The sequence below is a fragment of the Equus caballus genome, chromosome 6, assembly GCF_041296265.1.
Source record: "Equus caballus isolate H_3958 breed thoroughbred chromosome 6, TB-T2T, whole genome shotgun sequence".
Classification (NCBI taxonomy): Eukaryota; Metazoa; Chordata; class Mammalia; order Perissodactyla; family Equidae; genus Equus; species Equus caballus.
This window is the reverse complement of record NC_091689.1, coordinates 69,385,808-69,413,472: the sequence shown is the minus strand read 5'-3', so window position 1 is coordinate 69,413,472 and position 27,665 is coordinate 69,385,808. Positions and strand designations below refer to the sequence as shown.

The window sequence follows — 27,665 nt, the reverse complement described above, 5'->3', positions numbered from 1 at the left end:
CACCCCAGCCCCTAGTTTTCCTGACTTGAAATCTAACGCATCCCTGCAGTTTCATGAGGTCCACACCACATGTCCTTCCCTCATGACCATAAACTCCGCCAGGTGCTACATATTTTCCCGTGAAAATGATCTCTGTCCTCTGAGTTTTCCTCAAGCCAAATACCTAGGTTGTTCCTCACAGGACACAATTTCAACTTCCTTCACTCTCTTCCTTGCTCTCTGCCCATGTTCCAGTTTGTGCACAACCGTCTAAAAATGAGGTGTTCAGAAAGGAAATCCTGTGTGATGAGATGTGATTGGCAGAGTGGACTGGCAGAGTCCTGCCTCATCTGAGACGTCCTGATTCTATTAAAAGAGCAGAAGCCTGCATGGCAGTTTTTGGGTGGCCACGTCACACTGCTCTTTCATATGAGCTTACTTTGTTTACAGATAGTGCTATCAAGTCATGCTTCCTCCATCCGGTACTTACGGTGTCTGGAATTCCAAGGCAATATTTTATATACTTTGTGTGTGTGTGTGTGTGAGGAAGATTGGCCCTGAACTAACATCTGTTGCCAATCTTCCTCTTTTTGCTTGAGGAAGATTGTCGTTGAGCGAACATCTGTGCCAGTCTTCCTCTATTTTTTGTATGTGGGATGCGGCCACAGCGTGGCTTGACGAACAGTCCTAGGTCTGTGCCTAGGATCCGAAACTGTGGCCCCTGGGCCACCGAAGTGGGGCGCGCAAACTTAACCACTATGCAACTGGGCTGGCCTCTATATACTTTTAACTTTGTTTATCTCTAATAAGTTTCACCTTTTCCTCCCTGATGCATCTTTTAGATCCTATTCTGTCGTCTATCAGATTACCTTCCTCTCTCTTTTATTTCTCTCTCGAATCAAAAAATGGATGACCTTGATATCTTCATCTTTATCTAAGATTAGCAACTAGTAATAGGGCTGGGCTAAGTAGAGATCATGTTTTATAAATATCAATCTATGAATTTTGACCCTTTGAACATGTCATTCAACCAATTATGAATCCAAACAATTATACTACCACCTAGAGATTCTTTGTCTAAAAATATTATAAAATACCTGGTTAGTTTTTTGCCAAAATTCAGATACATTCTGTTACCACCTTCCCTGGTCTTATGAGATGGGGGATGAGGGTAAGTCTAGCATAAGTCATTTTGATGAACTCAAGCTGACTTTCAGTAATCCTTACTCTATATTGAGCATATGAAACTCATTCATTTCCAGAAATTTGCCAACTTCCAGAAAAGTGAGAAGGAAAGGGACGTGTGCTTTCCTTTTTTCCTTTCTTGCTTTAAAAACGGCAGCGCATTTCCTCAAAAATCGGCAGGAGAAATGGAAGTTCATGATACAAAGAGCAAATAGGCCTCTTGATGAGTCAGTTAATATCTTTGTTAACTTGGTAAACTATTTCCAAGAAAAGTAGGTTTAATAAAGAAAGATAGGTTTAATAATTAAATCTACCCACTTGAAGAATTGCTGTCACAGAATAGGACATTGCTGTTATTTTCAAATAGATATCACTTTGGAACAAAACTCTTACCTACTTGCAGTAAATAGTCAATATTCATTAAAGACCTTTCAATAAGGACAGATGACTAACCATTAGTGGAAAAGCAAGAATGTTTAACTATGAAAAGCTATAGATTAAGAATTGACAGAGACAGTTATGGATGTCCTAAGATAACTCCATAGTTAATGATCAAAGCATAGTGACATCATCTTTTCTGTCCATAGGATATCCCTCTTTTTTCTTTCTGCAAACCTGACCATGTTCTTCCAAAATATCCCCTAATTGGGATTGGGCAATGACAGAAGAGGAAGAGCATGCAGAAGGAATGTGGAAGGAAGAGGAGAGCAGGAGAAAGAATGGTAACGTAATATTTATTAAGTGCTGTGTATATGCAGACACCAGGCTAAGCACTTTGCATGCAACAGCTCGTTAATCCTTATAAACACTCAAAGAGAAAGGTTCTATTTTTATCTTAGAAAGGAGAAACTGAGGCCTAGGGAGGTCAAGACATTTACGCATGGTCACTTTCTGTATGACTCTTCTGGTGAACAAAAGCTTTTTCGTGCTCAGAAAACTCAACTGAGTTTGGTTGTCATAATCCCCATTTTACAGATTAGAACACTGAGGATCAGAAGGGTTCAGTGATTTTCTGAGGGCCCATAGAGAGAGTGGCAGAGTGAGAACTTGAGCCCAGGTTTCTGACTGTCCACTCCATGCCCTTTCAGTGGAATGCCCCATGGAGCCTTTATAGACTGAATGTGTCCCCCCAGATTCATATGTTGAAGCTAACCCAGTATCTTAGAATATGACCGAATCTGGAGACAGAATCTTTAAGGACGTAATTAAGTTAGGGAGGGCCCTAATCCATTCTGACTCATGTCCTTATGAGCAGAGGAGATTGGGAGATGAGGACACACAGAGAGGCACCAGGGATGCACTCACATAGATAAAAGGCCATGTGAGGACACAGTGAGAAGGTGGCCTCCTGCAAGTCGAGGAGAGAGGCCTCAGGAGAGACCACACCTGCCCACACCTTGATCTTGGACTTCCAGCCTCCAGAACTGTGAGAAAATCAATGTTTGTTGTTTAAGCCCCTCAGTCTGTGGTCTTTTGCTATGGCAGCCCTCAGACTAATGCAGAGTCTTTGTACTTGTTCCAAAGGGAAAGAGGTTATGACTTCCTCTTACTCCGCCAACAGTACCTCTTCAGTCTAAATAAACCAAGAATAGCTAAACTTCTCTTAAATCCTTCTAAACTCTAAGCAGTCCAAGGGTGGAAATAAAGAAATATGTTTTAATTCAAGAAAACTCAAAGGAAAAAAGATATGTACAGAAAGCCAGAAGCACAAATTCTAAGTGAAAATCTTCACTCGAATTTCAGCAGACTTTCTTCTTAGCAAAAAGCATTTTAGAGAGAAGTGAAAGTGGTCAAATCAGTGATCCTGGGGAAAACTAGATGGATGAGAGAATGTGAAATTTGAGTAATTACGTTCGTAGAAAATACAAACTTCCATGTCCTGTGCACGGAGGTGGAGACAGAAAAATTGCATAATTATTTTTCAAAAAGCCTCCCAAACTCAGGAATTTGGAATATTTGTGGATAATAGCACAAAGGTGGTCTCCATAATTAGATACTGGCATACTTATGGATACATTCAGGTCTTAAGTGAGGGTTTTACACAAAAATCCATGGGAATGGATAATGGGTACATCACCATAGTTTCCTTCCATTCGCCAGTGATGCTTCTGCAGCAATTTTCTATGGTCTCTTTGCGTGCCTCTTTACTCTTTATTCTCTCTCTCTGTGCTCAACTTTCCTCTATTTCAGCATGAGATTTAGAGATCTCTCTCCATCAGAAAGACCTTTGTATTTAGATCCAGCTCCATCAATTAGTAGCTGAGGGACACGGAAGAACTGACTTCCCCATTCTGAGCCTCAGTCTTTCTATCTTCGAAGTAAGAACATTAAATACTAATCTTGCAGATCAGGGAGAGAATGTTTGTGAAAGCCCGTAGGCGAGGGTCCATTGACAGGAACTGGTTCCTTGATTAGACGTGAGGGACCAAAGGGAGGAGGAGACCTCAAGATGACCTTGAGATTTTCAGCTTCAGGAAACAAAGCAAATGCCATTAACAACAATGAAATTAAAATATGACGAAATCATTTTGACAAGCCTTTGCTCCTGTCATTACATCCATCTGAAATGCTCTTCTCTTCTCTCAGACTATTTAGAACTAACAAATTTCAGTCTTTATTACTGACCACCCCAAAAGGAAGCGTCCGCTTCCTCTAAATTCCTTTAGCATTTACCTCATTGCCTTGGGCATTTCTTGTATCCAGCTTTTGACCCCACTGCTTTCCTTGCAGAGCATCTAATCTCCTCAGTCATGCTGGGCGGTTGACAGCAGAGAGGACTCTGCCTTACAATTCTTTGCTTCCCCACAGTAGTTTGCTTGGGGAATTTGCATGTGGTGCAAAATACTGCTAATCTACTGACTTCATCTTCCCTAAAGGATTCTTGGATTTTTCTTTATTAGTATTTATTAATGCCATTGTCTGATGTGTCCATTCAAAGAAGGGGGAGCTTGCAATTTAGACATTCCTGTCCTTATAATAACTCTTTCTAACAAAGGAATAAGAAAGAGCAAATACTATCTGATAAAGATTTTAAAGCTAATTTAGTGCTATCAGGTGACTATTCTTCTTTGACAATTTGCGACTTTGATGGCTAAATCTTGAAAATAGTTTTTCAATGGCCATTACTTAAAGTGTGCCCAAAAACATCAACGCTAAATTATTCCTCACTAAATCTACAAAATGATTAAAATAGTGTGTTAGTGAATTAACAGAAAAGTTAATGGAAAGAAGCATCAAAATACATTCTCCTAGTAGGAACAACTTGAACACTTAAGTAGTTCTATAGGCACCTATATACACAAAGTGAAAAAAACAGACAGTGTAGAGAATTTAGGAAAAAATAAGAAAAATTTAAGGTAGAAACATTGTATAAAGAAAAATAATAAGGAGGGCACGAGATAGAAACATTTATATACATACAAATAGTAGTTAGGAAAAGTTGAAATATTTTCAAAAATCTAATGATAAATTTAACGGTACATTGACACTAGTAAAAATCGATAGCTGTGAACAACTTTGACCATTTTATAATCAAACACATAGAGATGACTATCTCATCCCTTTTTGCCAACATATCTCATATCCTTTTAATACATGAGTTTCTCTGAAAGTACCCATAGATAAGACCGTAGCATAATTTCCAACTACTTAGGAGGGTAATTGGCTAATTCATGTCACTAGATACCTCAACCTTAACTTTCCAGTCAGTGTTTAACACAGCAAATCCCATTTTATGTTTACACCCTTGATAGTCAGAAACAATCGTTATTCATTAAAAATTTCCAGAGAACAATAAAGACAGAATTATTGAAACACATAAAAAATATCAGTATAGACAATGCAAAAATATGATCTGGTGACAAATCTTTAAGAACATCTGGCTCTGCCTTCATATAAATGACAACTGTGTATAGTTTATCACACTTCGGTGACAAGCCTTAAAACTGTCCAACAATGTAGAGTCAGAGCATGACTTGCTAAGGAGAGGGAGCATTTTTAGACTTTTCAGTGATTATGGATTAGACAAAAACTTTCACCCAGCTTTCCATTTGTTGTCCTGAAGAGTATCATGACTAGCTGATAAAACAAAGCAATATTCACAATCTATTTTTATTTCAAACCTTGCAAAAGAGAAATATAAAATTGCCCTGCAGGACAGTCAACTTTCTGCTTCTGAACAACATACAATTAAACCATGAGCATGTGTGTAATCAACAGCCTGCGATAGCGAAGACACAGAAGATAAAGGAGGAGAGGATAATTACATACAGTGGCACCAAGAGGTAAAAGTACATTTTGCTCCCAGATTCTTACACCAATTAAACACCTTTTAGGAAACAGCCCTTTGTTCAGAAACGAGCTTCCCAAGGACAATGTCAGCTGGCACAGAGTTAACTCAAGGTGGTTTGGTGGTCTGTTCTCATTAAGCAAAGTCAATAACAGCATGCATGCATCAGATGAAGACCAGCTATAGCTTTGAAATGTCAGAATTAATTTGTCATCAAAAATAAACAAAAGAGAAGTAAGTTAAACTATAAACATGAACCCACTAAAAAGATCAATTGCAAAAATAGATCCCAAACAAGAAAAATATATGAGACACCACTTAGTGAAATGTGTTTGATTTTCTTATTTAATATTTTTTTTTGGTCATTTCGAGAAAAATCAACACTAGAAAATATTCTGAGAGATTCAGGACATCCTCTTCTGTAAAGCGATGAATCTGAAAATTATAGGCTTTCACCAATGTCAGTTGATTCTTGACTTTTCCCCCCCTTCTTTTAAGAGAAGAAATACTTATAACATGCAACCCACATTTTTGCGGGGAAAACAATTCAGAAAACCCAAAACTAAACCAAGTATTTCAAAATGCACTATGTCCTCACAAGTAAATTAAACCATAAATATAACTCGGTTAAAGGAAAAGCAATATGTTTCAATATTAAATATTTTTAAAATTGAAGTTTACAAAAGGTGCTTATTCATTTTTCAAAGAAAAGAATAAGGATTTATAATGACAAGCTTCCTAATGTAAAAATATTTGATTTGTAGAAATTTAACTGAAGCAAAGCTATTAAGGAATAAATCTATTAAAGAAAATAAGGTTCACCTACAGATTTATAGCCAACTTACCTCTTTTTGCTTTTGATGTCAAGTAGTGCATAAAAAGAGAAAAAAATTCATGTTTAACTGATTCTATTGTCATCACATAATAAATACCTACTCAGAGTAAATGACTATACTATAAGTACTTGTTTTTTTAAAGGATCCTATGAATAGAAGTGGAGCCAGGATTGCCTGGAAAGCCACAAATACGTTTTTAAGATGAACTAAGCAGCATCCTCATTGGGATGTCTGTGCCAGGGACCTGGGTGCCATTTGCTCTGGTCTACTTTAAATTTTGAATTTCAGTTCCTATGATCCAAACTGATCATAGGCTGATTTTTCTATTTGTAGTAAGACATAATCTTAAGTGCAATGAAGAATTGGAAGGTGAGGCTTTAGAGCAAAAAATGGACTCGATAAACAACAACAGAGCAGTGAAAAAGTCCTTAACCTGAGGAAAGTGTATCTTCTTCAACTAAAAGAAGTACCAATTTTACATCCACCAAAGTAGGTTTAGTTGAAATGAGAATCGCGCTCTAAATCATTACCCTGCAAAATAAATGTACATATTTTCATAGAAACTTGTAAATGCAAATATTTGAAATTATAGAAGTTGTTCCTTTTAAGTAATTATCTTAAGAGTGACAATCTAATCTAGTCATTCAGTGACTGCTGCAATTATATCAGAGGCCAGCTGGAGGAGCACTGCCTCCAAAGGTGATCTGATTTGTGGACTGGACACACTGAAGTGACATAAATAACCTATATGCCAAACAAGAGAAAGGAAATCCCTGGAGTCCAGTCACGAGCAAAGCCAAAACAAACGTGGCTTCTACATGTATAGTTTACAAAATCTTTAAATTCGTGATACTGAGAGTATATCAATGACTATTTCTTTTCAGCCGAGAGGTGACAATGATAAGGACAATGAAATTATTGGTTATATGACATCTTTCAAGCATCAATAGATGACTAAAAAGAGGGGTGTGGAAGAACGGACACACAGCTGTGCAAGAAGAAAACAAGAGGGTGGCAGGAGGCGTTGTGTAATGAATACTGTGCCCTGTGAATCTTTTCTGGTTGATCAGCTGTACAAGTTTAATTACGAGGTCACTTTAAGCAGTCTAGGTGTAAGTGCTATGGAACTGCATTTTCACTACATCATTTAAAACAAAGGAATAGGAAGTAGTAAGTGTAGGCTTTCATGAGCGTTAGAAGCACCCATCATTGCACACGCTCACAGCCAGAGCTCAGACCCTGCCCAACTCACTCAGAGCTCCGAGAGCCGCTGCACCCAGGTTGAGCGTGTAGAGAGGTCCACTCTCCACTCGGTTTAGTAATGTCTCAGAAGAGTTTGGTTGGCTGCCATGTTGACGAGTACCAGAAAAGCATTTCTGAATTAAATCAGTGGTCCCCATAACTAGTATAACAAAACAGGTGTACTTTTAGAAATGGAACCCTCAGTTCTGAGAAGGAAACCCAAGTGTAAGAACTCAGTGTGAACTCGGAACACTGCTCTTTCCTGCATTGTATGTAGTCCGTTCATAACACAGAGATACCTTAAACTGTCAAAAAAAAGTTTCTTCTGTATATTAGGTAATGGGAATTTTCCTTTTTCTTGATGAAAACTATACTATATTGTTTTGAGATATTTTAACATAGTTACTTATAAGTCTATCTAGGAACATGGATTGTGTACAATGAGCTTCAGTCCCAATTATGGAGAGAATAATTTTTCTTCATAGAATCAGGGTCTGAGAGCTGGGAGAAGCTCCTTCAGTATTTCTTCACTCTAGCTGTCTCTATATCCTTAGAAATGTAAAGGAGAGCCTACAGCTGTTAACGTAGAGGTTGGCTTCACTGAGTACCTATTGTGGCTTTTTCTGACTAGGTTTCTCTTAGTATTCTTTGTAGACAGAAAAAGTCCTTTGAAAGCTACACTTTGGATAGAACATTCCAGGAAATGCCTTGTAATCAGAGGGTTTTTATACTAGAGCTTATTAGTGGTTACAGTGAGGGCAAACAGTTGAATACAATAGACGAGTGCCCGCAGATCAGATTAAATGGTGTGAGCACGGCATAGAAGATGCTGATGGCCACCTTCCCCTGCAATACAGTGAGGGAGAGACCCCAGCTGCCCACCCAGACAGAGTACTAAAACTCTTCTTTGCAAGGGGGCTTCGGGATATGAAGGCAAGGCCATGCCAACAGCAAACGGTTATAGCACCTGACTTCCTGGCACAAAGGACACCAAGGAAACTATGGTTTATGTGCTGTGGGTAACTGGTTGCAGGTTGGTGGAATAAAGGCTATTCTTTGTCTTGAGAATGCAGAGCACGCACAGGCAGAAGGTGGCGAGATAAAGGGCAATTTTTAAATTCAGTATTTGGACTAGTTTGTCATGTGGGGGCAGCAGCTGGTCACTGCAGTGAATCCGAAGCAGCAGCTAGGATCTAGGAACCGATCCTAGGCTTGCTTCCTTTTGGGTTTTCTATCTGCTTGTTGACAGTGTTTAGTGAGCCAGAAAGTGTCATTTGGGCAGGGTCAGGAGAGGAAAGCAGTTATTGCCTGGAATGGCCTGGGTTTTCTGTGTGCCTCAGCCCACCCGTGCCTCCCCATTACCGCTCCAGACTCAGCCACCTTCTGGAGGCCTCTATCTTCTGTACCACAGGGCTAGACTCCGGTGGACACAGGTATGACCTGATCACTTTTGCCCTGAATAGGTAACAATTAGGAATAGCAAATAAGTATGTTTTCTTTAACTTAATGGATATATTAGAGAAAGACTATAATTTTTTCCTTGAGGATTTTAATAAGGAAGTTTCAATTTCCATGGATTTAATGAAATTTTAATAAAATTTATAAGACTTTAAAACTACACAGTTACACTAAAATAGTCAATGTGCATTGAAAATATGATCTAATCTACTATGCACATTCCTCCTGCAGTGTTGGTTTTCATGTTGATCCCTTCAGTAATTAAATAATTCCACCCTTTTATCATAGCTTACTTTATTTACAATGCTCAGGTTTTGAATATGGACTCTGTTAAGAAAATGCAAGTTCTGGGTAGTATAACTGACAAAGGAAGGAGTAGAAAACAAAAACAAAAATAAAACAAAATAAAAATGCTGATACAATTGTGGTCATCAGATGTTCCATTAATCATTGTATTTTTTTTTTTTTTTTTTTGAGGAAGATTAGCCCTGAGCTAACTACTGCCAGTCCTCCTCTTTTTGCTGAGGAAGCCTGGCCCTGAGCTAACAGCTGTGCCCATCTTCCTCTACTTTCTATGTGGGATGCCTACCACAGCATGGTGTGCCAAGTGGTGCCATGTCCGCACTCGGGATCCGGACCAGCCAACCCCGGGCCGCTGAGAAGTGGAATGTGCGACCTTAACCACTGCGCCACCGGGCCGGCCCCAAATCATTGTATCTTTTATTGAGTGGTTTCAATTTGTACCATGGAAGGATATACTTGGCATTGTCCTTATCTTCTCTTTTAGCCTGGGAAAAAGGAAAACACATGGAGCCCACTGTGAAAGAGTTTGATGTGTTTTCAGTCTATGTATGCTGTCATTGAAAAATTGCCATTTAAAATCGGCAGGATGCATGAAATGGCAGGATGAAAACGTTTTCAAGGTACCCCCCTCTTAAAATAAATAAGGTGGACTTATTGCAAGCTTGATTACACCAACTAAAAAAAATTAAGTTGTTTTATTACTTTAAGAATATTTAAGAAATATGGTTTCTAAGGATATACTTAAACAATAGGAATTAAATTCTTGTACTAACAAGGAGATCTTGTAACAAACAAAGGAGATGTATAAAGAATGGTATGCAAACATTTAACAGGTGTCTATTTAAAAGAGCATTGCTACCAATCAGAGATGAACAAAGCAGAATCAATTTGCAACAGCGAACATTTGGCTCCATATTTCATTTGAAAAGAAACCTAAATATTTGCCATCTTAATCTTATTTTAATATTAGATGTTGGTGATTAAAACTTAGATTTCCTTGCAGAAATCATATCCGGTTGAAACTATTGGTAAGTAAGAAGGTCTAGAACGCCACGGTTCAATCTAGTGGCTACCAGCAAAATCTGGCTATTGAGCACGTGAAATATAGCTAGTTCAAACTGAGATGTGCCCTAAGTGCAAAATACACACTGAAATTTCAAAGACTAGGAAGAACAGAACATAAAATATCTCATTAAATGTTACTTCTATTGATTGCATGTTGCAATGATAATATTATGGACATATTGTGTTAAATAAAATATACTGTTAAAATTAAGTTCACTTGTTACTTTGTCTCATGTGGCTGCTAGATTATTTAAAGTTACATATGTGGCTCACATCATATTTCTATTGAATTGCTTTGGTGTAGAAGATGAAACATTCTTGCAATTGTCATTTTATTGTTTGGCAAGACATATTTTTATTCTACACATGAAAACATTTCAAGCTTTCTCAAAGGGTTCAAGTGTATCTTTCTTCTCCTCTATAACTTCTGGTTAGAAATAAACAAAAAGATGAATACTGATATGAAAGAAAAAGCTAAGATATATTAAGTGAAAAAAATAGCATGCATCACAATGTGGTTGTGGCAATGTTATTGTTAATACATATATGAAATACATATTTTTAATTATATATGTATATATTTATACATATTGGATTGTATATGCAGAAAATGTTTCTGGAAGGATACACAAGGTTGGCTGGGCACAGTTGTGGGTGGAGAGAGCCACTTTCTATTTGTGTCTCATTTTGTACCTTTTGAATTTTGAACCATCATTACCTATTGAAAAATATACTTAAAAACTATAAAAAATGTATAAAAAGGAATGAGAAAGTAAAAAATAAGGTAAGCCTATATATTTGTATGTAACCTTTTACTCTGTACTATATTGATTCATAAATTTTGCCCTCTAAATTGAATATTTTCTTATAATTGCCTTGACTTTTAGGCATCCATATATTAAAACAACCAAATAAAGAAACTTCAAAATGATAAACATACTGCCTGGATTAAATAATAAAAGTGAATAAGTGACTTGAAAAATTTCCAAACGCAATTGTTATGTAGATTTTATTATATTACCTCCATTAAGTCACATCTGAAATATACTATTTATAATTCTGTACATCAGAAGAACTTCCTGTTTAGGTGATAAACCACAATAAAGCCGTATATTTTGAGATATTGTAGAAAAGTTGGACTAATTACCAATTATCCAACAAATGGAGGGTCTAGTATGTGCCAAGTACAGTGTAAGACCTGGGGGATTCAAAGACCAAGGAACAAGCCCCAAAGCTTACAGACTCAGAGAACATTGATTTTATGACAAATTATGATGCGCTGTCTTGTCGTGAGGCCTAGAGAAGGAAGCGGTTAATTTTACCTAGTGAAGACAAGGGATCAGAAGTCTTCATAATTGTTGTGCATTTATGTACACAATGGTAAAACTGGTGTATATATAATACATAGAGGCCAAACCCTTTGCAAGAGAAAATAAGGGAGGGGAAAAATCTTAAAATTCTAAAATATTTTTATATGAAACTAGTTTATCTGGATGAAAATCAAAACATTCAGCTAAGTGGGAGGATATTTGGTATTTATCTAAATAAAGCAAATATACACCTGTTTAGAAAAAAATGAGATAAATTCCTGTATTTTTTAGTTATCAGTTAGGTATCTGTCATTAGAGAGACAATCCAAAGAAGAGACACACCTCTCAGATGACATTCTTAACAGTGCATATTCCAACTCAAGATCATGCTACACTAAAAGATTTCCCGTAAAAATGGACTCGCTACTTGAAGAAATACTGAAAGAAACGAAAAGAAATTTGAGGGTGTTGTACATTTCCACTGTAAAATGAATCGTAACTAACCCAGAAAAAGAGAGAAAAATACTCTTGCAGCATACATGATTCACTAAAATTCAGAAATTTGAACCAATTTCTAATGCATATTACATTGGGCCAAGATACAAAAATGTATTTTTCAACATGTGCTTGGTAATTGTGTGAATTAATATTTTTGAATTAACTTTTGTTTTGGCAGATTCCAAACCAAGGGCAACATACTCCAGCATCAGAAGAACTCTGTAGAGGCTATGTTAGAAGAAAATACAAGCCTAAAAAGTGACAGATGTCAACCGAATGCTGTTCACACCTGCTACTTAGAGAATTGAATCCTGTGGAAAAACAAAGTATAGTGATCTGGGGAGTGGAACATACAAAAATGGAGAAGGAAAAAATATACTTTAGGAAAAAAATCCCTGAGGCTGCTAGTACAGGAAGTGAGTTCAAAGATCATTCACTGAGTTCCTTCCTCACACAAAACACGGGAGGAGGAAGGAACACAGGCAGTTAGAGTAGGTTGTGTGTACACAGGACATACTGGCTTTCATATATAGTTGGATTTCTCTAACTTCAGACATGTGTAAACATTCATATTCCTCAAAGTTTTTTTGTTTTTTGAGGAAGATAAGCCCTGAGCTAACTGCTGCCAATCCTCCTCTTTTTGCTGAGGAAGACTGGCCCTGAGCTCACATCTGTGCCCATCTTTCTCTACTTTATATGTGGGATGCCTACCACAGCATGGCTTGCCAAGTGCTGCCGTGTCTGCACCCAGGATCCGAACCGGCGAACCCCGGGCCGCCGAAGTGGAATGTGCGCACTTAACTGCTGCGCCACCGGGCCAGCCTCCCTCAAAGTTTTGATTCTAAGTCTCCACCACCTCTCACCTGCACATTTAATTAGATTCTTTATCTGTTCATTTCCTTAGGTGTTACTCGCATCTAATCCATTCTCTACCTTGTTGTGAAGACAATCTTATGTAATAAAAACCCAGTCCTATTCTTAAAACTGTTAACTCTGCCCACGGAATGAACTCTGCTGTCACTAACCTGGCCCTCTGTTTTCAAGTCCCTGCCTGCCTTTCCACTGTCATCTCCCCTCACTCCCAAGTCCTCACCTGGTTTCTAGACCCACACTCATGGCCTTTGCACAAATTGACCTCCTTTCCTACAAGGCTGCACCCACACCTGCACCCCTACCTGCTGCCTATGAAGGTCTAGTCGCCTTTCATGCAGTGCTCACATCTCTTCTGGGGGGATGTTCCTCACCACCCTAACTCCTCTATTTATTCCAGGAACATCTATTAACATCACTACTTATTTGCCTGCCTACCTCTCCTACAGATTACGAGCTTCTTGAAGAACAAGGGTGGTGTTTTACTTGAGTATCGTTACGTTATACCAAGAGCCAAGAAAAGTGCCTGAGTCGTAGGAGGTGCTCAAGACATTCTGTTAAATTTTGATGAATGAGTGAATGAGCAAATGAGTTAATGAGAGAAATGTGGTTTGGGCACATGCTTAAGAACACAGGCTTTGCAACACAACAGACAAATAAATGTCTATTTGTTTGAATGCAGTGAAATGTAAAGGCAATTTTCACTAACAAACAGGTTTGTGTCTATTGTCGATTATACATCAACAGTAAAGGGGTGATCACATATGTAAGGTTAACACATTTCTGTGAGCTGCTTTAAAATCAGTAAAATCTAAAATATCATAGAAAATTTTCAGATTTCAAAATAATACCGTTCTCTCACAGTAGTTCAGTGATGCTGTCAGAGAAAGAGAGAGAGAGTGGGAAGGAAAGAGAGAAGAGGCGGGACAGAAGAAATCGAAATGATATGGGGAAGCAAAACGTCCAAGAGGAAAAGCTCCTACATGGAAAACACAGTGTGAAGAGCAAATTGCTTAGGCTATTACTTCAAGAAGAGAGCTCAAACTTGCTTGCTCAAGTTTATTTCTTGTTTATCCTGTTGCGATATTATGATTTATAAGAAATATATATTTGGTCTTTGTCCACACTTCCTGGCTCACAGCTCCCAAGCGTTTGGAATTTCCTAAGTGTTGAGAGTGACAAAGGTGTCTCTTGTTATGTTAGTGAGGTGACTTTTGGACCCCACCTAAGGATGGAGCTGACTGCCAGAAGAACCAGCCCTGTGTCGCCACTCCACCTCCCCCACACCTCCCCGGAGGGGAAAGGGCTGGAGGTTGAATCAGTCACCAATGGTCAATGATTTACTTAATCATGCCTATGTAATGAAGCCTCCATAAAAACCCAAAAGGACAGGGTTCAGAGAGCTTCCAGGTTGGTGAACATGTGGAGATGCGGGGAGAGTGGTGCACCTGGAGAGGGCATGGAAGCTCCAACCCCTTCCCCATACCTTGCCCTGTGCATCTCTTCTGTCTGGCTCTTCCTGAGTTATATCCTTTTACAATAAACTCATGATCCACTAAGTAAAATGTTTCTCTGAGTTCTGTGAGCCAGTCTAGCAAATTAATTGAATCTGAGGAGGGGGTCATGGGAACCTCTGATTTATAGCAAGTCAGTCAGAAGCACAGGTAACAGCCTGGACTTGAGAGTGGCATCTGAAGTCCAAGGAGGGCGTCACTGGAACTGCCAATCTACAGCCAGTCAGAAGCTAAAGTAATGACCTAGGCTTGTGACTGGCATTTGAAGTGTGAGTTTGGGGGTGGCGGGGGGCAGTCTTGTAGGACTGAGTCCTCAACCTGTGGATCTGAGGCTACCTCCAGGTAGACAGTGTCAGAATTGAGTTGAATTATAGGACACCCAGCTGGTGTCAGCTTGCTTGTTGGTGTGGGGAAGCCTGCATACGTTGCAATTGGGTCCAGGAACCCAATTTACCTGTACAAATGATGCAGTCAGGTCTTTACTACAGAAATAATATCTCTTGCCCATGAATTATATAGATTCTTTTTACATATTCTAATTTGGTTTTTTTTGAGGAAGATTAGCCCTGAGCTAACATCTGCTGCCAATCCTCCTCTTTTTGCTGAGGAAGACCCACCCTGAGCTAACATCCATGCCCATCTTCCTCTACTTTATATGTCGGATGCCTACCACAGCATGGCTTGCCAAGTGGTGCCATGTCTGTACCTGGGATCCGAACCGGCGAACCCTTTGCCACTGAAGCTGAACATGTGAACTTAACTACTGTGCCACTGGGCTGGCCCCCCTTTTACATATTCTGGTAGACTGATTTTATTATTATATAGGAGTAGGTAGTTAAGGCATCAAGATAAAATGTTGGCTACAAAATAACCAATGATTTTATGAAGATATACTATATCTGCTGCCTGATTGCAAACTCCTTGATGACAACAGGGTCCCTTTTGATTCAAGTTCATCAAAGCTGGTAGGTATGGGTAGAAGGACACTGGAGTTTACATGCCAGGATAAGGATAAAGTCTAGAACAAGAAGGTCAACAAGCCATGGCCAGTAACTCTGGAATTTCAGGGCTGAGGTAGCAGAGATTGAGCCAAAGTCGGAGGCAAGGGCCAGAATTTTCCTCCAAAAGGTATTAATGTTGCAAATCAATTCGTAGAAAACATTCTACTAATTTTGAAAATCAATGCCCCATCCTGGAGTTGATTCTCCAGAAATTGTGTCTTAAAGAAGATGGGGTTTTCTTCTGACCATCTCACAGAAATGAAATCTATTTGAAAACACCCCTTATGTATACTATTTTATGTCCTGTGTTTTAAAATTTTAAGTGAGATTTATATCTCTTGCAATTCTTCAACCAAAGGATACAAAACAAGTTAATTTCCTTTTTATTGATTTAATTACTTCAATGATCCTCAATAGAAAATAAGTTGCATGTATGCTTATTAGAATAATTTAAATCACCTAAAAAGATATATTAAAAATATACTTTAGAAAACAATGCTTATCAAAAAGCATTCTGAAAAATTAACAATTGTCCTTTTAAAATGAATATATATTGTTCCCAGCCAGTAAATTTTATAATAATCAATACTTATATTAAACTCATGAATAAAAAATACTCATAAAATCTATTATTTCCCTTGGGTTTAAGATATTTCTTGCACAGAACATAGGACTGCATATTTTCCCTTTCTCAGCTTAATGAAAACATTTTATATAATAAAAGCATCATAAATATTGTTTAATATGTCCTGCCCAATATAGTTCAGCCTAGGAAAAATAATATATATTGTCAATAATGCAGATATTTTAAGAAGCTACATTTGAGTGGTATAGATGGTTAGTCAGTTTCTATAGCAATTCATTCCAGAACCTTTGAGAAAATTTTGCTGAGTTGACCTAAGAATTCATTAAGGATTAATCTGGTTTGTTCCATGATATACAATTGAAAATTCCTCAGGCTATAATAATAGCTTTATTTCCTCCCCTCTTTTATTATTTTAACTTAAAATAAATGGCTAAAAATATAAGGTTTATCAATATGCTAGTTTGTCATTAAAGTGATTTTCTGGCCTAATGATGATACTCAATTTCACGTTGTTTACATCTCTAATCTTGTATATAGTAATCATGTCTAAGGCCAATAGAATTTTCTGGTTTTTCAAACCTAAAGAACTTAAAGACAACATAATGGTACTTTCATTCATGTATGCTAACTAGCCTTAGAGTTGCAAGATGTGTAGAGTGTTCATGAAGCAGCAGAAAGACTCAGAATGTGTGACAATGGGAATAATATTTTGTGGGGCTTTTAGTACATTGATATACCCTTTTTGAGAGCAACATCAAAATGGAGCAAAAACCATAAAGATGGTCATACTTTTAACCCAGTGATCTCACTCTTGCGAAAAAAATTAAATAGATGAGAAGTTGAATGCATAAGGATATTCCTAGCAATGCTGTATAATGTAACAAATAATGGAAAACTGTCTCCATGGATAACAAGAGAGGAAGTAGTGATTGATGTGATAGCAACATCTGAAATAAAATTTATGATACAATAACCTTTAAAAATAAGACTAGGTAGTAACATACAAAAGTTTATGATATAATGTTAATGGTTCCCACAATGTAATGACAATGACGTGAAATAGATATTAATGTAAACAAAGATCAAATAGTCATATACAAAATGAAAATAGTTATTGTTAATATTTATTATTAATTTTTTATCTTACTGATGTGACACTTTTAAAATTAAAATACAATAGGGTTATTTATTAATCATAGAATTTCTTTCCTAAGTTCTAGTAGATAGTGCTACTGAATCCAGTTGGAACACTAAAAAGACTTGTGGGTTTTATTCAAGTTAGGTGTATGGATGAATCATTACCACCTTGGCAATTCACAGATATTTCAAGGCACCTTCCAAAGGGGTCTAAAACAATAGGAACCCCCAGCAGGGTTGTTGTTTTTTCAGCTGTACGTTTTGGCTGTTACGCTCTTCCAACTCATTATCACGACCTATTTCCTCAACTGTTCTTAGAATGTTGAACATGCGCTATAAATTTCCACACCACATCTTTTAATCCCAATTATTAGGCTGATTCATGAATTAGATAAGGAAAATATTAGAAATCCAAAGGCTGAGGTTTCCAAAAAGGAATTAAGGTAAAAGTCAGAGTAAATAAGGTAGGAGGTAAATTTAAACAAAAGAAATTCCGTGGCAAAGGTGGCGAACTCAAAGTCTACAAGTAGGGAACAGAAGAGCACAGAAATGAGTACAGCAGGCTGGGGATAAGTAATAGGGAGTGAGGGGGATTGTGGCAAACTGCAAAGTTTGCCCCGTTTAAAAGCAGCCAGTACAGAGCTCTGACAGGTTGCTGACATGCATGAATGCAGACCGAGGGCTGCCACATGTTCAGAATCACTCAAGGGAGGCCAGAAATAGAGATGTTCATGTGAAATCTCTTGAGTTTCTAACTGTTGACTGCTAACTTGAATTAGTTTTAATTTTTCATTCATTAAAATTTCATTCAGCCTAATGATAGTGGCCTTTGGGCTTATTTTGTTTCATGGACTTCCTGCGTGCTATCTCTGACCTATAGTTAGCATGCAGGGATTTCTCAAAAGGAAGATCTTTATTTGCCAGAAGTCACATTTTCAGTTGAGACCCTTCATAGGAAGAATTGTAAAACAGAAAAATGCAAAAGAGTGAAGATAAAGTAAATTGTGAGCATATTGGTAAGCATAAATCAATAAGGCCTTGCAAACTACAAGAACATTACACTAAGACCTAAATGTTTCTGAGGAGCAAAACTTTAAAGGACTTTTACTTTTATCTTCTCTATAATGATTGAGGAGACATTCTGAGTCACTACAAAAGATTAGCCCAAAAGGCTTTTTATAAAGATGGCTCCCTTTACCGAAATTACATTAAAAATGATCAGAACCAAATGACAAAATTTGACCAAGATGGAATCGCTATGAGCCACCAAATTGCAAACAGGATCCAGGTGTGTGTCCTGCATGGCATCTGTTGCTAGTCTCCCCTGAACTTATCCCATTCCTTCCTACTCTCATTGTCCATCCTTGGCTGTTAAAAGGAAGTCGCTGGAGACTCTGACTGTCTGGCTGAGTAAAGGAGGAAACTGGAAGCTAAGTGGAAAGCATCTTTATCTGAGCTGTAGCAGTTGACCCATCACCAATGTTAACTCTGCGGATGGGTGGGCATGAGGGGGAGGAAGGAAGGGGAGAGTCATCTATGCTACTGACCATTTGCATCACATGCACCCAAGGAAAAAATGTTTACCTGGTGGAGCCACGGTTAACCTTTTTTCCTTGCTGAGCCGGTGCCCTTGGATGAATTCACTCATGGAAGGGGGGCCCTTCAGAAGAAATGATTCTGTGGAGGTGGGCTCAGGGGGAACGCTTAATAAATTCTGTAGGTAGGAAGCCCCTGAAGTCCTGGGACGGCTCTGATCACAAAGGGAAGGTGAAAATTGTCTTGCAGGAGATCCAAGAAAATACATATAGGAAACAAAAAAGTTTTACTTTAATTACCTTTCAAAGCCTCACCATTGACAACATTATTTATATCGGCATTTAATTTTTTTTTAACACGTAAATCAAGATTTTTGCTAATTGCTTAGTTTCCATACCAGGATACAACCCTATTTGGAAACTATGCTGGATACTGGAAAAGAGATTTATTACAGTTAGTCAGTTTGAACCACAAATAGAAATTATTTATATTATTTGATTCTTTACTGAAAACTCCTAAAATAAAAATTTTACCGTTAACTGAAAACACAGGATAAGGAATTCAACATCCAAGACTCTGGAAAAAGATCACAAAATAATCAAGCCACTAAACACCTTACACGTGATTCCTTTGAGTAATAGTAACATACCAAATGAAAAAAGCACAAAACCTGCTTTTAAGAAAAAGACTATACACATTCCATTGCATTTTGCCTAAAGATAGATATCACCTTTCAGTCAACCATCAGTTTTGGTCACATGAACAAAAGTTCCCCTAAGAGAACATACTCATATCCTTGCCCCATTAAAGAGAAGCCAGTAAACAGCACCATAACCAGAGGTACAATGATTTTTAAACTTATCACCCATGTAAAACATAACTTCATTCTTAATATCCACCTTTTATCTACCAACTTTTAGGCTGGAGGTAAGGGAGAGGCATATTTATGCATACAAGGAACAACAAAAAATGTTGACAGACACTTGAAAAATTATATTATGGTTAATCAAGAGGTGGGGTGTGGGGGATAGAAAGGAATAAACACAATTATCAAAAGGTTTTGATTTGGAAAAACCAGCATTAGCGAGGCCCAATTGTACATCCACTCTCAGTTTTTCTCTTCCTTCCCTTCCTCCATCCTCCACAATAAGAGCACATTAATTTTTGCAGTTAACTAAAATCTGGCCACTGCACCATACTATGAAGATCGCTGCATGCATACCTTTTCCTCTGAGTGCCACTGCTGACCCGAATGTTGGGTGTCTGTGGGCCCTGACTATGCAGGAGGTAAGTGTCTATGGTGGGCACGGTGACTGATGCCTCCCCACTTACTTTAGGGCTGCCGATCTTGCTCTTCCCAAGTTTGCCTTTGCTGCGTCGGGACTGCTCATGGTCAAACTCTAAGTCCTCCAGCCGCTGGGTCAGGGCGAGTTTTTGCTGGATAGCCATTCGTAACAAAGTGTTTAGAGTCTTCTTCTCATCCTCTGCGGCTGCTAACTGTCTCTGCATCTCATCCAACTGTGTGACATATTCATCACATCTGGAACCCAAACAGAAGAGTGGTCAGGAGAAAACCTTGGTGAAATTGAACTTGGAACTGAAGTTGAAAAGTAATGAACTGTACTGGAATTTAGATGTTTAGACCTGGTCTTCCTAGAGCAGAATGGAGGTAATCCATTCCAGCAGAAAACTGGAAACAGCAGAGCAGGTTCAATAACTGATGGTTCATCCATACAATGGAGTACATATGGGGACATTCTTAACAGGTGACATCTCAAACTTTAGGGACAGAGTTAGTGTGGGGGCTGCTCTACGGTGGCAGAAGAATGAACAGTAAAGTCTCAGGTAATGTTCACACATCTTAGATGTGTTACAATAGCTTTTTCTACTGTGTAACATTGTATTCTTTGGAGGAATGTGACACGTTTGTTATAGGCTATGTCTGCAGAATGCAAAGGAATAATAATGTTTATAAAGAAAAAATCGTTTCCTTCTGTACCTATATTTATAGGTTTTATTTTGAGTACAGATTACAGCTGCCACTGCTTTCAATATGGCATATTAGCCTGAATTAGAGACCTGAATATTTCCAGTGATTTCTTAGCCAGATGATAAAGCAATAGGCATCAAAGAAAACCCAGATTTGCAGAGAGTTTGATACAGACAGAGCAGGCTGTCAGGAACATCTTTATTCAGGTTTGATACTTGTGCTGCCGTAGGAAGATAAGCTCAGTAACCTTTTTTCCCCACCAAAGGTAAAACCTGAGCACATATACATTTGGAAGCAAGGATAATTCTCACAATTATTCAGCATTTTTTCCTGAGTTTATTTACCCACTAAGATAATAATAAATACTCTTCAGACGCCAGCAGATAGTTACTGACTTTGAGTTATCTAAAATGTACTGTACAAACTTTGAAATTAACACAAGCCTTGTGTCATTCTAAAGAAAAAACAGACAAACTCTGCAGTGAAAGAACTTGAGATCCAGGTGGTTCCCATTTTCCTTAACCTTGAATGTCAAGAAGCATAGTAGGGGTAGCCTAAGAAAAAATCAGGGCTTAGTAAAATACAATGTGGATTTCAAGACCCTTGATTTAATTTAATTGGTCAGATTGATGCAGGCTCAACAGGAGGTTGACATAAGGGAAGCTATATTGTAGAAAAGAAATCATATTGTAACTTTGAATGACCTCTGACTAACTAACCCAGACATGCTCTGTAGATTTTACGTCCCTCCCAGCTGCAGTAAGTCGATAACTTTGTTCTTTTGAGTTCCTGAGGAATGTGATGACCCCCAGGCAGAGAGTCTGTGCTGATGGCCATCATCAAGGACAACTGAAAGGTCAGGGGATAGGGCGCTGCTCCGGTCTCTGATGCATATCCAGTAAACCAAAAGACTATCAGGAACTAGGACCAGATGTCTGCCTGCACCTGGAGATCAGATGGAGGTCCCTACCTAGAGACCAGCTGCCTCCCCTACCCCCAAAGACTAGCCCCGCATATAACTGGCCTGTAGTCTTTGTTCTGTAAGATGGTTCTTTCGGACATTAGTTGGCCATCTTCCCCTATGCTAGCAAGCTGTAATAAAAAACCCTTTCTCTCCTACCACCTTGCCTCTTGATTATTGGCATGTCTTGCAGTGAGCAGATCCCCCACCCCCCCACCTTGGGCAGTAACAAGATAACAATATTTGTAAAAATACTAAGGAGTAAGGCAGTTACTATACCCAAAAAAACCAAATTTCTGTGAAAATGCACTATTTGGGGGTAATAATTCTGATATAAATCAGGTTGAGATTTTAAATGTCCCTTTAAAAATGTTTTGACTTCTCTTTCAAAGAGGAAATAATATGTTTTCTTGATTCTACATGTAATGCTGACTGATTTCTTTCATCAAAGAGGCGGGCATTGTGCACCATCTCCATTCTCTATCCTGCCCCCCATAGCAGCCATAGTATGCATACTCTACTCCCCAAACTCCACCTGCTCAGACCCAGAGGTCAGTCCCCCTGCCCCCGTGTGTCCCTCTGGCACTCAGCCTCCTCACTGCCATCTCCAAGAGAGTCAGTCACAAAGTATGAGCTTGTGCCTTTAATCTCCTGACATGCAAAGGAAGCTGGACAAATGCCAGGGCTCCTATAAAACCCAGGATTTTTTTTATACTTATATCAGCTACATGTAAATTATTTATTAAATCTTCAAATAAAGCCATCATTATGCTTTGTGAATTCTGTACCAAGTTGACGTCATATAAGATATATAACTGTTTTTGTCTTGGCCCTGAATTGTGACAGCAAAAAAGAGATTGCAACACTATATTGAAAATCTCAGGATTTTGAAACCCTTGAATCAATACATTCTCAGCAATCACTTCAAGTCTAAAAACAAAATACAGAGGCACTTCATAATGAAACGGGTTGGAGGAGGTAGTAACTAATATTTGTCTAATGAACTAGTTGGGCAATGTAAACAATTTGGTAATATACAATTACATTTTATTTTTTTTGTTTATTGTTTCTTTTTGAGGAAGATAAGACCTGAGCTAACATCTGCTGCCAATCCTCCTCTTTTTGCTGAGGAAGACTGGCCCCGAGCTAACATCCGTGCCCATCTTCCTCCACTTTTTTTAATATGTGGGGCACCTACCACAGCATGGCTTGCCAAGCAGTGCCATGTCCGCACCGGGATCCGAACTGGCGAACCCTGGGCCGCCGAAGCGGAACGGGCACACTTAAACACTGTGCCACCAGGCCAGCCCCTATATAATTACATTTTAGAAATCATACTTTAATCACAGTGTATTAAAGTCTAAGTAATTAGCTGATATGATGAAATTAATCTTCATTACGCAGGTATCTTCCTCACACAATACTTACTAATGATAAACATTTTTATGTACTCCAATCACAGAAACAAACTTCAGTGCTGATAATATTTAGCTATTTTAGGAAATGGGCTTTTTTCCTCTTATTGGAGGCTTTTTTTTTTTTTGGTCTAATTATTTTGAGCACATAAGCTCTGGAAAAATATCTATAATATTAATTTAAAAATACTTCTACGTAAAAGAATTGCTTGACCCAATGTGTCCAGTAGAGGGCTCTGGAAAACAGCACAGGGGCCGGCCCTGTGGCCGAGTGGTTAAGTTTGAGAGCTCCACTTCTGGCGGCCCAGGGTTCAGATCCTGGGCGCGGACATGGTACTGCTCGTTAGGCCATGTTGAGGCGGGGTCCCACATGCCACAACTAGAAGGACCCACAACTAAAATATACAACTATGTACTGGAGGGATTTGGGGAGAAAAAAAAAAAAGAAGATTGGCAACAGTTGTTAGCTGAGGTGCCAATCTTTAAAAAAAAAAAAGAAAACAGCACAAAAGGTTTTTTCTTAGATTTGTCAGAGTGTAATCTTATACATTTTCTTCACAGCCTATCCTTTTAGACAGCACACCAAATACACTCAGGATGCATGAAGATGCCCACGTGAATATTATAGTCTTTCCCCACATACCACACCTAATCTTGGAAGAGGAAACTGTTACCTTGTTGCAAACATTGCTCTCAGGGACGAGAAAGTTGCTGCATCTTCTTTCAGAGCCTTCAGTTCATTTCTGAGTTTCGTCATCGTTTCCGTCACCATTGCTTTTTCATTTTCGTATTTGTTCTTGAGGTTGGCTAGAGCCACCTCAGCCGTCTAAAGCAGAAAAATCACAATGCTTACCATTTTCATATCAAGAAAATCTACCATACAGATTTCTTCATGCTATTACTTTCTTTCATAAGTGGAAAATGGAGTTGATTTGGTTAAATTTCATATAAACATATACATGTATTTGGGACACAGGTCGTTTTTCTTTAATGTCAAAACATGCTATGAATCCATAAAGTGGTTAAGTTTGTCTTGGAAGTGAGCTGTGAACCAGAGTCAGCATCCGGAGCTACGGGAATGATAGCAGTTCAGTAAATATTTAATGCAGATGGTTGAGAGTGCCTCCTTTCAGACAGGAAGGGAGCTGAAATGAAACTTCATACAAGAAGGATTTTACCAAGAAGGAGTTAGTGGAGAAGCACAGCTTCCAACTGAAATACTGTAGAACTCAAATATTCTTGTGTCACCCATGCTCTGTGGGCCCAGAACACATAGAATAAAAGACACAGGCCGCTGCAATTTATAACATGAGTGTATGACAAACCATAAATCCATATTATATATTTAAGGAAAAGAATTAACAAAGAACCAATTATTTCCTAAGTCTTTGCATACAACTTCTTTAAAACAATGAATTATGGTCAAATTTAATTCTTCACAATCTTCATAAAAGCAGAGATTCCAAAATGTTGGATGAATTAAAATCTTTGTTAGAGTTTGGGGTTTGGGCATGTCTGAAGTTCTTGGAATTGAGAGTATTTCAAACTGAGAACTAGCCCGACAGATACTAGAAAGTGAAAAAAAAACAACAGTGACTGAATCAATGCATAGCATCAATGTATATTTCGGGACTGCTTGTTTGATGCATAGCACATGGTGTACATATTGAAGGCAAACTCAAAATATACCAGTTTTACAAACTGCTAACTACTTTTCAGAATGTGTAAAAATATTCAATACTAATGAAAAAGTCCATTACTAATGGAAAAAAAATCCATTCCTAACGGAATTTCCCAGGAAGACTACCCTGGTTTTTAATATTTCTTTTTGTGCTTGAAATGGATAGCTTCAATGTTCTTATGCAAAGAGCTAATGTCTATAAATGGATTTTTTTCCATTAAAACAATTTTGGGATAGGGTAGTTTGTTAATCTTTTGATTCCAAAGTAATTTCTTATTCGTTTTGATTGATTTAAATTCAGATTAACATGAGAAGTTGCTCATAAAACACTTTAGTTTGTTCTATTGTGCCATAACTCAGTAGGATCTTCAGAAATATTACAGATTCAGAGAATTATCCAGAATGCAGAAACTGACATGGGGAAAAATGGCAGTTTAATTTTTAAAAAATTTAGACACATATTCATTTAGAACAGCTAAATTTAAGTTGTGAAAATGTAGCTGTAACAAATCTGTAAGCATGTGGTGCCACATGGTCAGTTACCTAAGGGAAGGAGGGGAGGGAAGGGAATAACGGAGAGCAAGAGCTGAAATAGAAGTGTGAACACATTTATTATCTGTGAGAAACGCCTCAAAGGACTCAGCTTTGTCTGTAGATTTCTTTCTGCACAAAGTTTTTTTCAGAATTAAGAAATTCTAAGTATCTATAACCCATTAGTAGATTTGCTGATACCTGCATTGGCCACATTCTCCACATCCCAAAGTTGACTTTCTAAATAAAAAGTCTTGTTTCCAGCCACAGAGGTCTTCACCACCATTCCCTGAATGTATAATCCTATTCTGTGCCTCTCTACTTCCTGTTCTTTCTGTCTGGAATTATTTCCTCCTCTTATGGAAAACAATTCCTTATCTTTTTTTTTTAAACAGATTTAATTTTTTTTCCTGCTTTTTCTCCCCAAATCCCCCCAGCACATAGTTGTACACTTTAGTTGTGGGTCCTTCTAGTTGTGGCATGTGGGATGCTGCCTCAACATGGCCTTATGAGCGGTGCCATGTCCACGCCCAGGATTCGAACCAGTGAAACCTGGGGCCGCTGAAGCGGAGCGGTCAAACTTAACCACTCAGCCACAGGGCAAGCCCCACAATTCCTTATCTTTTAAGAACAAAGAAGTATAATTGTTTCTCTGAAGTTTTTTCTAACTTCTCTAGGAAACATTAGTTACTTCCTCTGCAATGTTCCCCTAACTTGGATTACAGCATGTATAACATCAGACTGTAATTATCTGTTTCTATTCTGACATTCTTACTAGTCTGTGAGTCCTTTTCTGGAAGGCAGGAGCCATGTACTAGTCTTCTTGGAATCTTTAGCATCTAGCACAGTTTAGTACACAGATGGTACTTCACAAATATTTGCTTATTTCATCAGAAGACACTGTGCCTACAAAAAATTCCTAAAGTACATTAAAAGAGTCACAGAGAATGCAGAATGCCTATTTTTAAAACAGGGAGATTCTTTCTTCTACAACGGAATTCTTACCTTTGTCTTGATAATAAACATTCCATGAAGTCTTAACATAACGGATGTCATCTGTAGATACCTGAAGCTATTTATGGCACATAGGCATCACAGCAATAGGGCCAACATCATTAAAATGTAAACTAAATGCACGGCTAGAAATGTGTTTTCACTTAATTTACTGAGACCATAAGGGCTGTGACGCTAATGTAATGCAAATGGTACCACAAACCACTGTGAAAATAAAAACGCAGCCAGGAATGCTTTGTACTGCTCTGAATTCCTGTGGCACTGTTTCTACCACTCTGAAGTGCTTGATGATATGTTCTATCCTGTAAATAATTATAGGCACATGTTAAACTCCTACTAGATTACTAGTCATTTATTTTTGCATCCCTACTTACTACCTGCCATGAAATACATAATTAATGAATGCTTCTTCACAAATTAGACTCTCTTGGCCGATCAACCATGCTTACCTGTACTTCTGTGTCAGTGAAGCATCTTGACACTTTTATAGATCTAGCTTTCTAGGTTGGTAATATTCAACCTTCAGGAGGAAGTCAAAGAACTTATCTGAATGGCTTGACCAAGAATGCTCAGGATATTATGTTCTTGATAAAGGTTGTCTAAGCTTTAATACAGTCTTGGTTATTTATGATCACTCTAAATCACTGGGTCTTTGGATTTATGGTAACAAATCCCTTCATTTTGACCTCAAATTGGAGTCAGAGCTCTCACAAATTCTTCATTCACCCTCATATTTTCTATTCCCCTGAAGTGATGGCATAAAATAAGGTCCTAATTCTGCCCTTAGATTTATAGAAAACATGTTTATAGTGCAAACAATATTATTGCTTGTGGTATAGATCTCCAAATTCTATCAATGGATTTATGGGAACTGAAGATAAAGATGCTAGAAAGCTGCACTGTAGATGACATGACAATGGTGTGGTTTCCCCCCGAGAAGGGCAAAAAGAGAAGAACTCTGAATCTGACATTAACTCTCACTCTCCGACAGTAGCACTGCTTACATTTGCAGGAAGGTGTCTGATGCTCTGTTACTTCTCTTCATCAACACCCTTTATTCAGCACCCTTCTCAAATGTATCTTTGAAGGCTCACTTTCCCGATAAACTAAACAGAGGTTAAAAATATTTTCCTGGCTATATTTCACAGCACTCCCACCCAGGCAGAGCTCAAGAGGAAAAGAAATTCAGTCATCAAGAAGATCAAGGAATTAGTCAGGTAGTCATGTTACAGCATTCCTACTTATTCCAAAAGGACAAGGTCTAT

The 27,665-nt window shown here is 38.2% G+C and overlaps 1 protein-coding gene across 8 annotated transcripts in view; it reads right to left on the bottom strand.

Moving 5' to 3' along the window:
• Nucleotides 1-27,665, bottom strand: part of BICD1 (BICD cargo adaptor 1) — a 211,399-nt gene that overhangs the window by 15,809 nt on the left and 167,925 nt on the right. For 2 of the 8 annotated variants that reach the window (XR_011440022.1, XR_011440023.1), the window contains exons 6-8: nucleotides 23,849-24,000; nucleotides 20,141-20,348; nucleotides 18,857-19,050 (exon numbers count right to left, since the gene is read on the bottom strand). Coding sequence is in view for 6 of the 8 variants with exons in the window: in XM_001503123.6 (XP_001503173.1) it covers nucleotides 18,857-19,050; nucleotides 20,031-20,348; nucleotides 23,849-24,000 (664 nt within the window). In the remaining 2 variants the exon portion in view is untranslated. Of the gene's footprint in view, nucleotides 1-18,856; nucleotides 19,051-20,030; nucleotides 20,349-23,848; nucleotides 24,001-27,665 lie in introns of all 8 variants that reach the window. The other 6 variants (XM_070271222.1, XM_070271221.1, XM_001503123.6 and 3 more) reach the window with 3 other exon arrangements.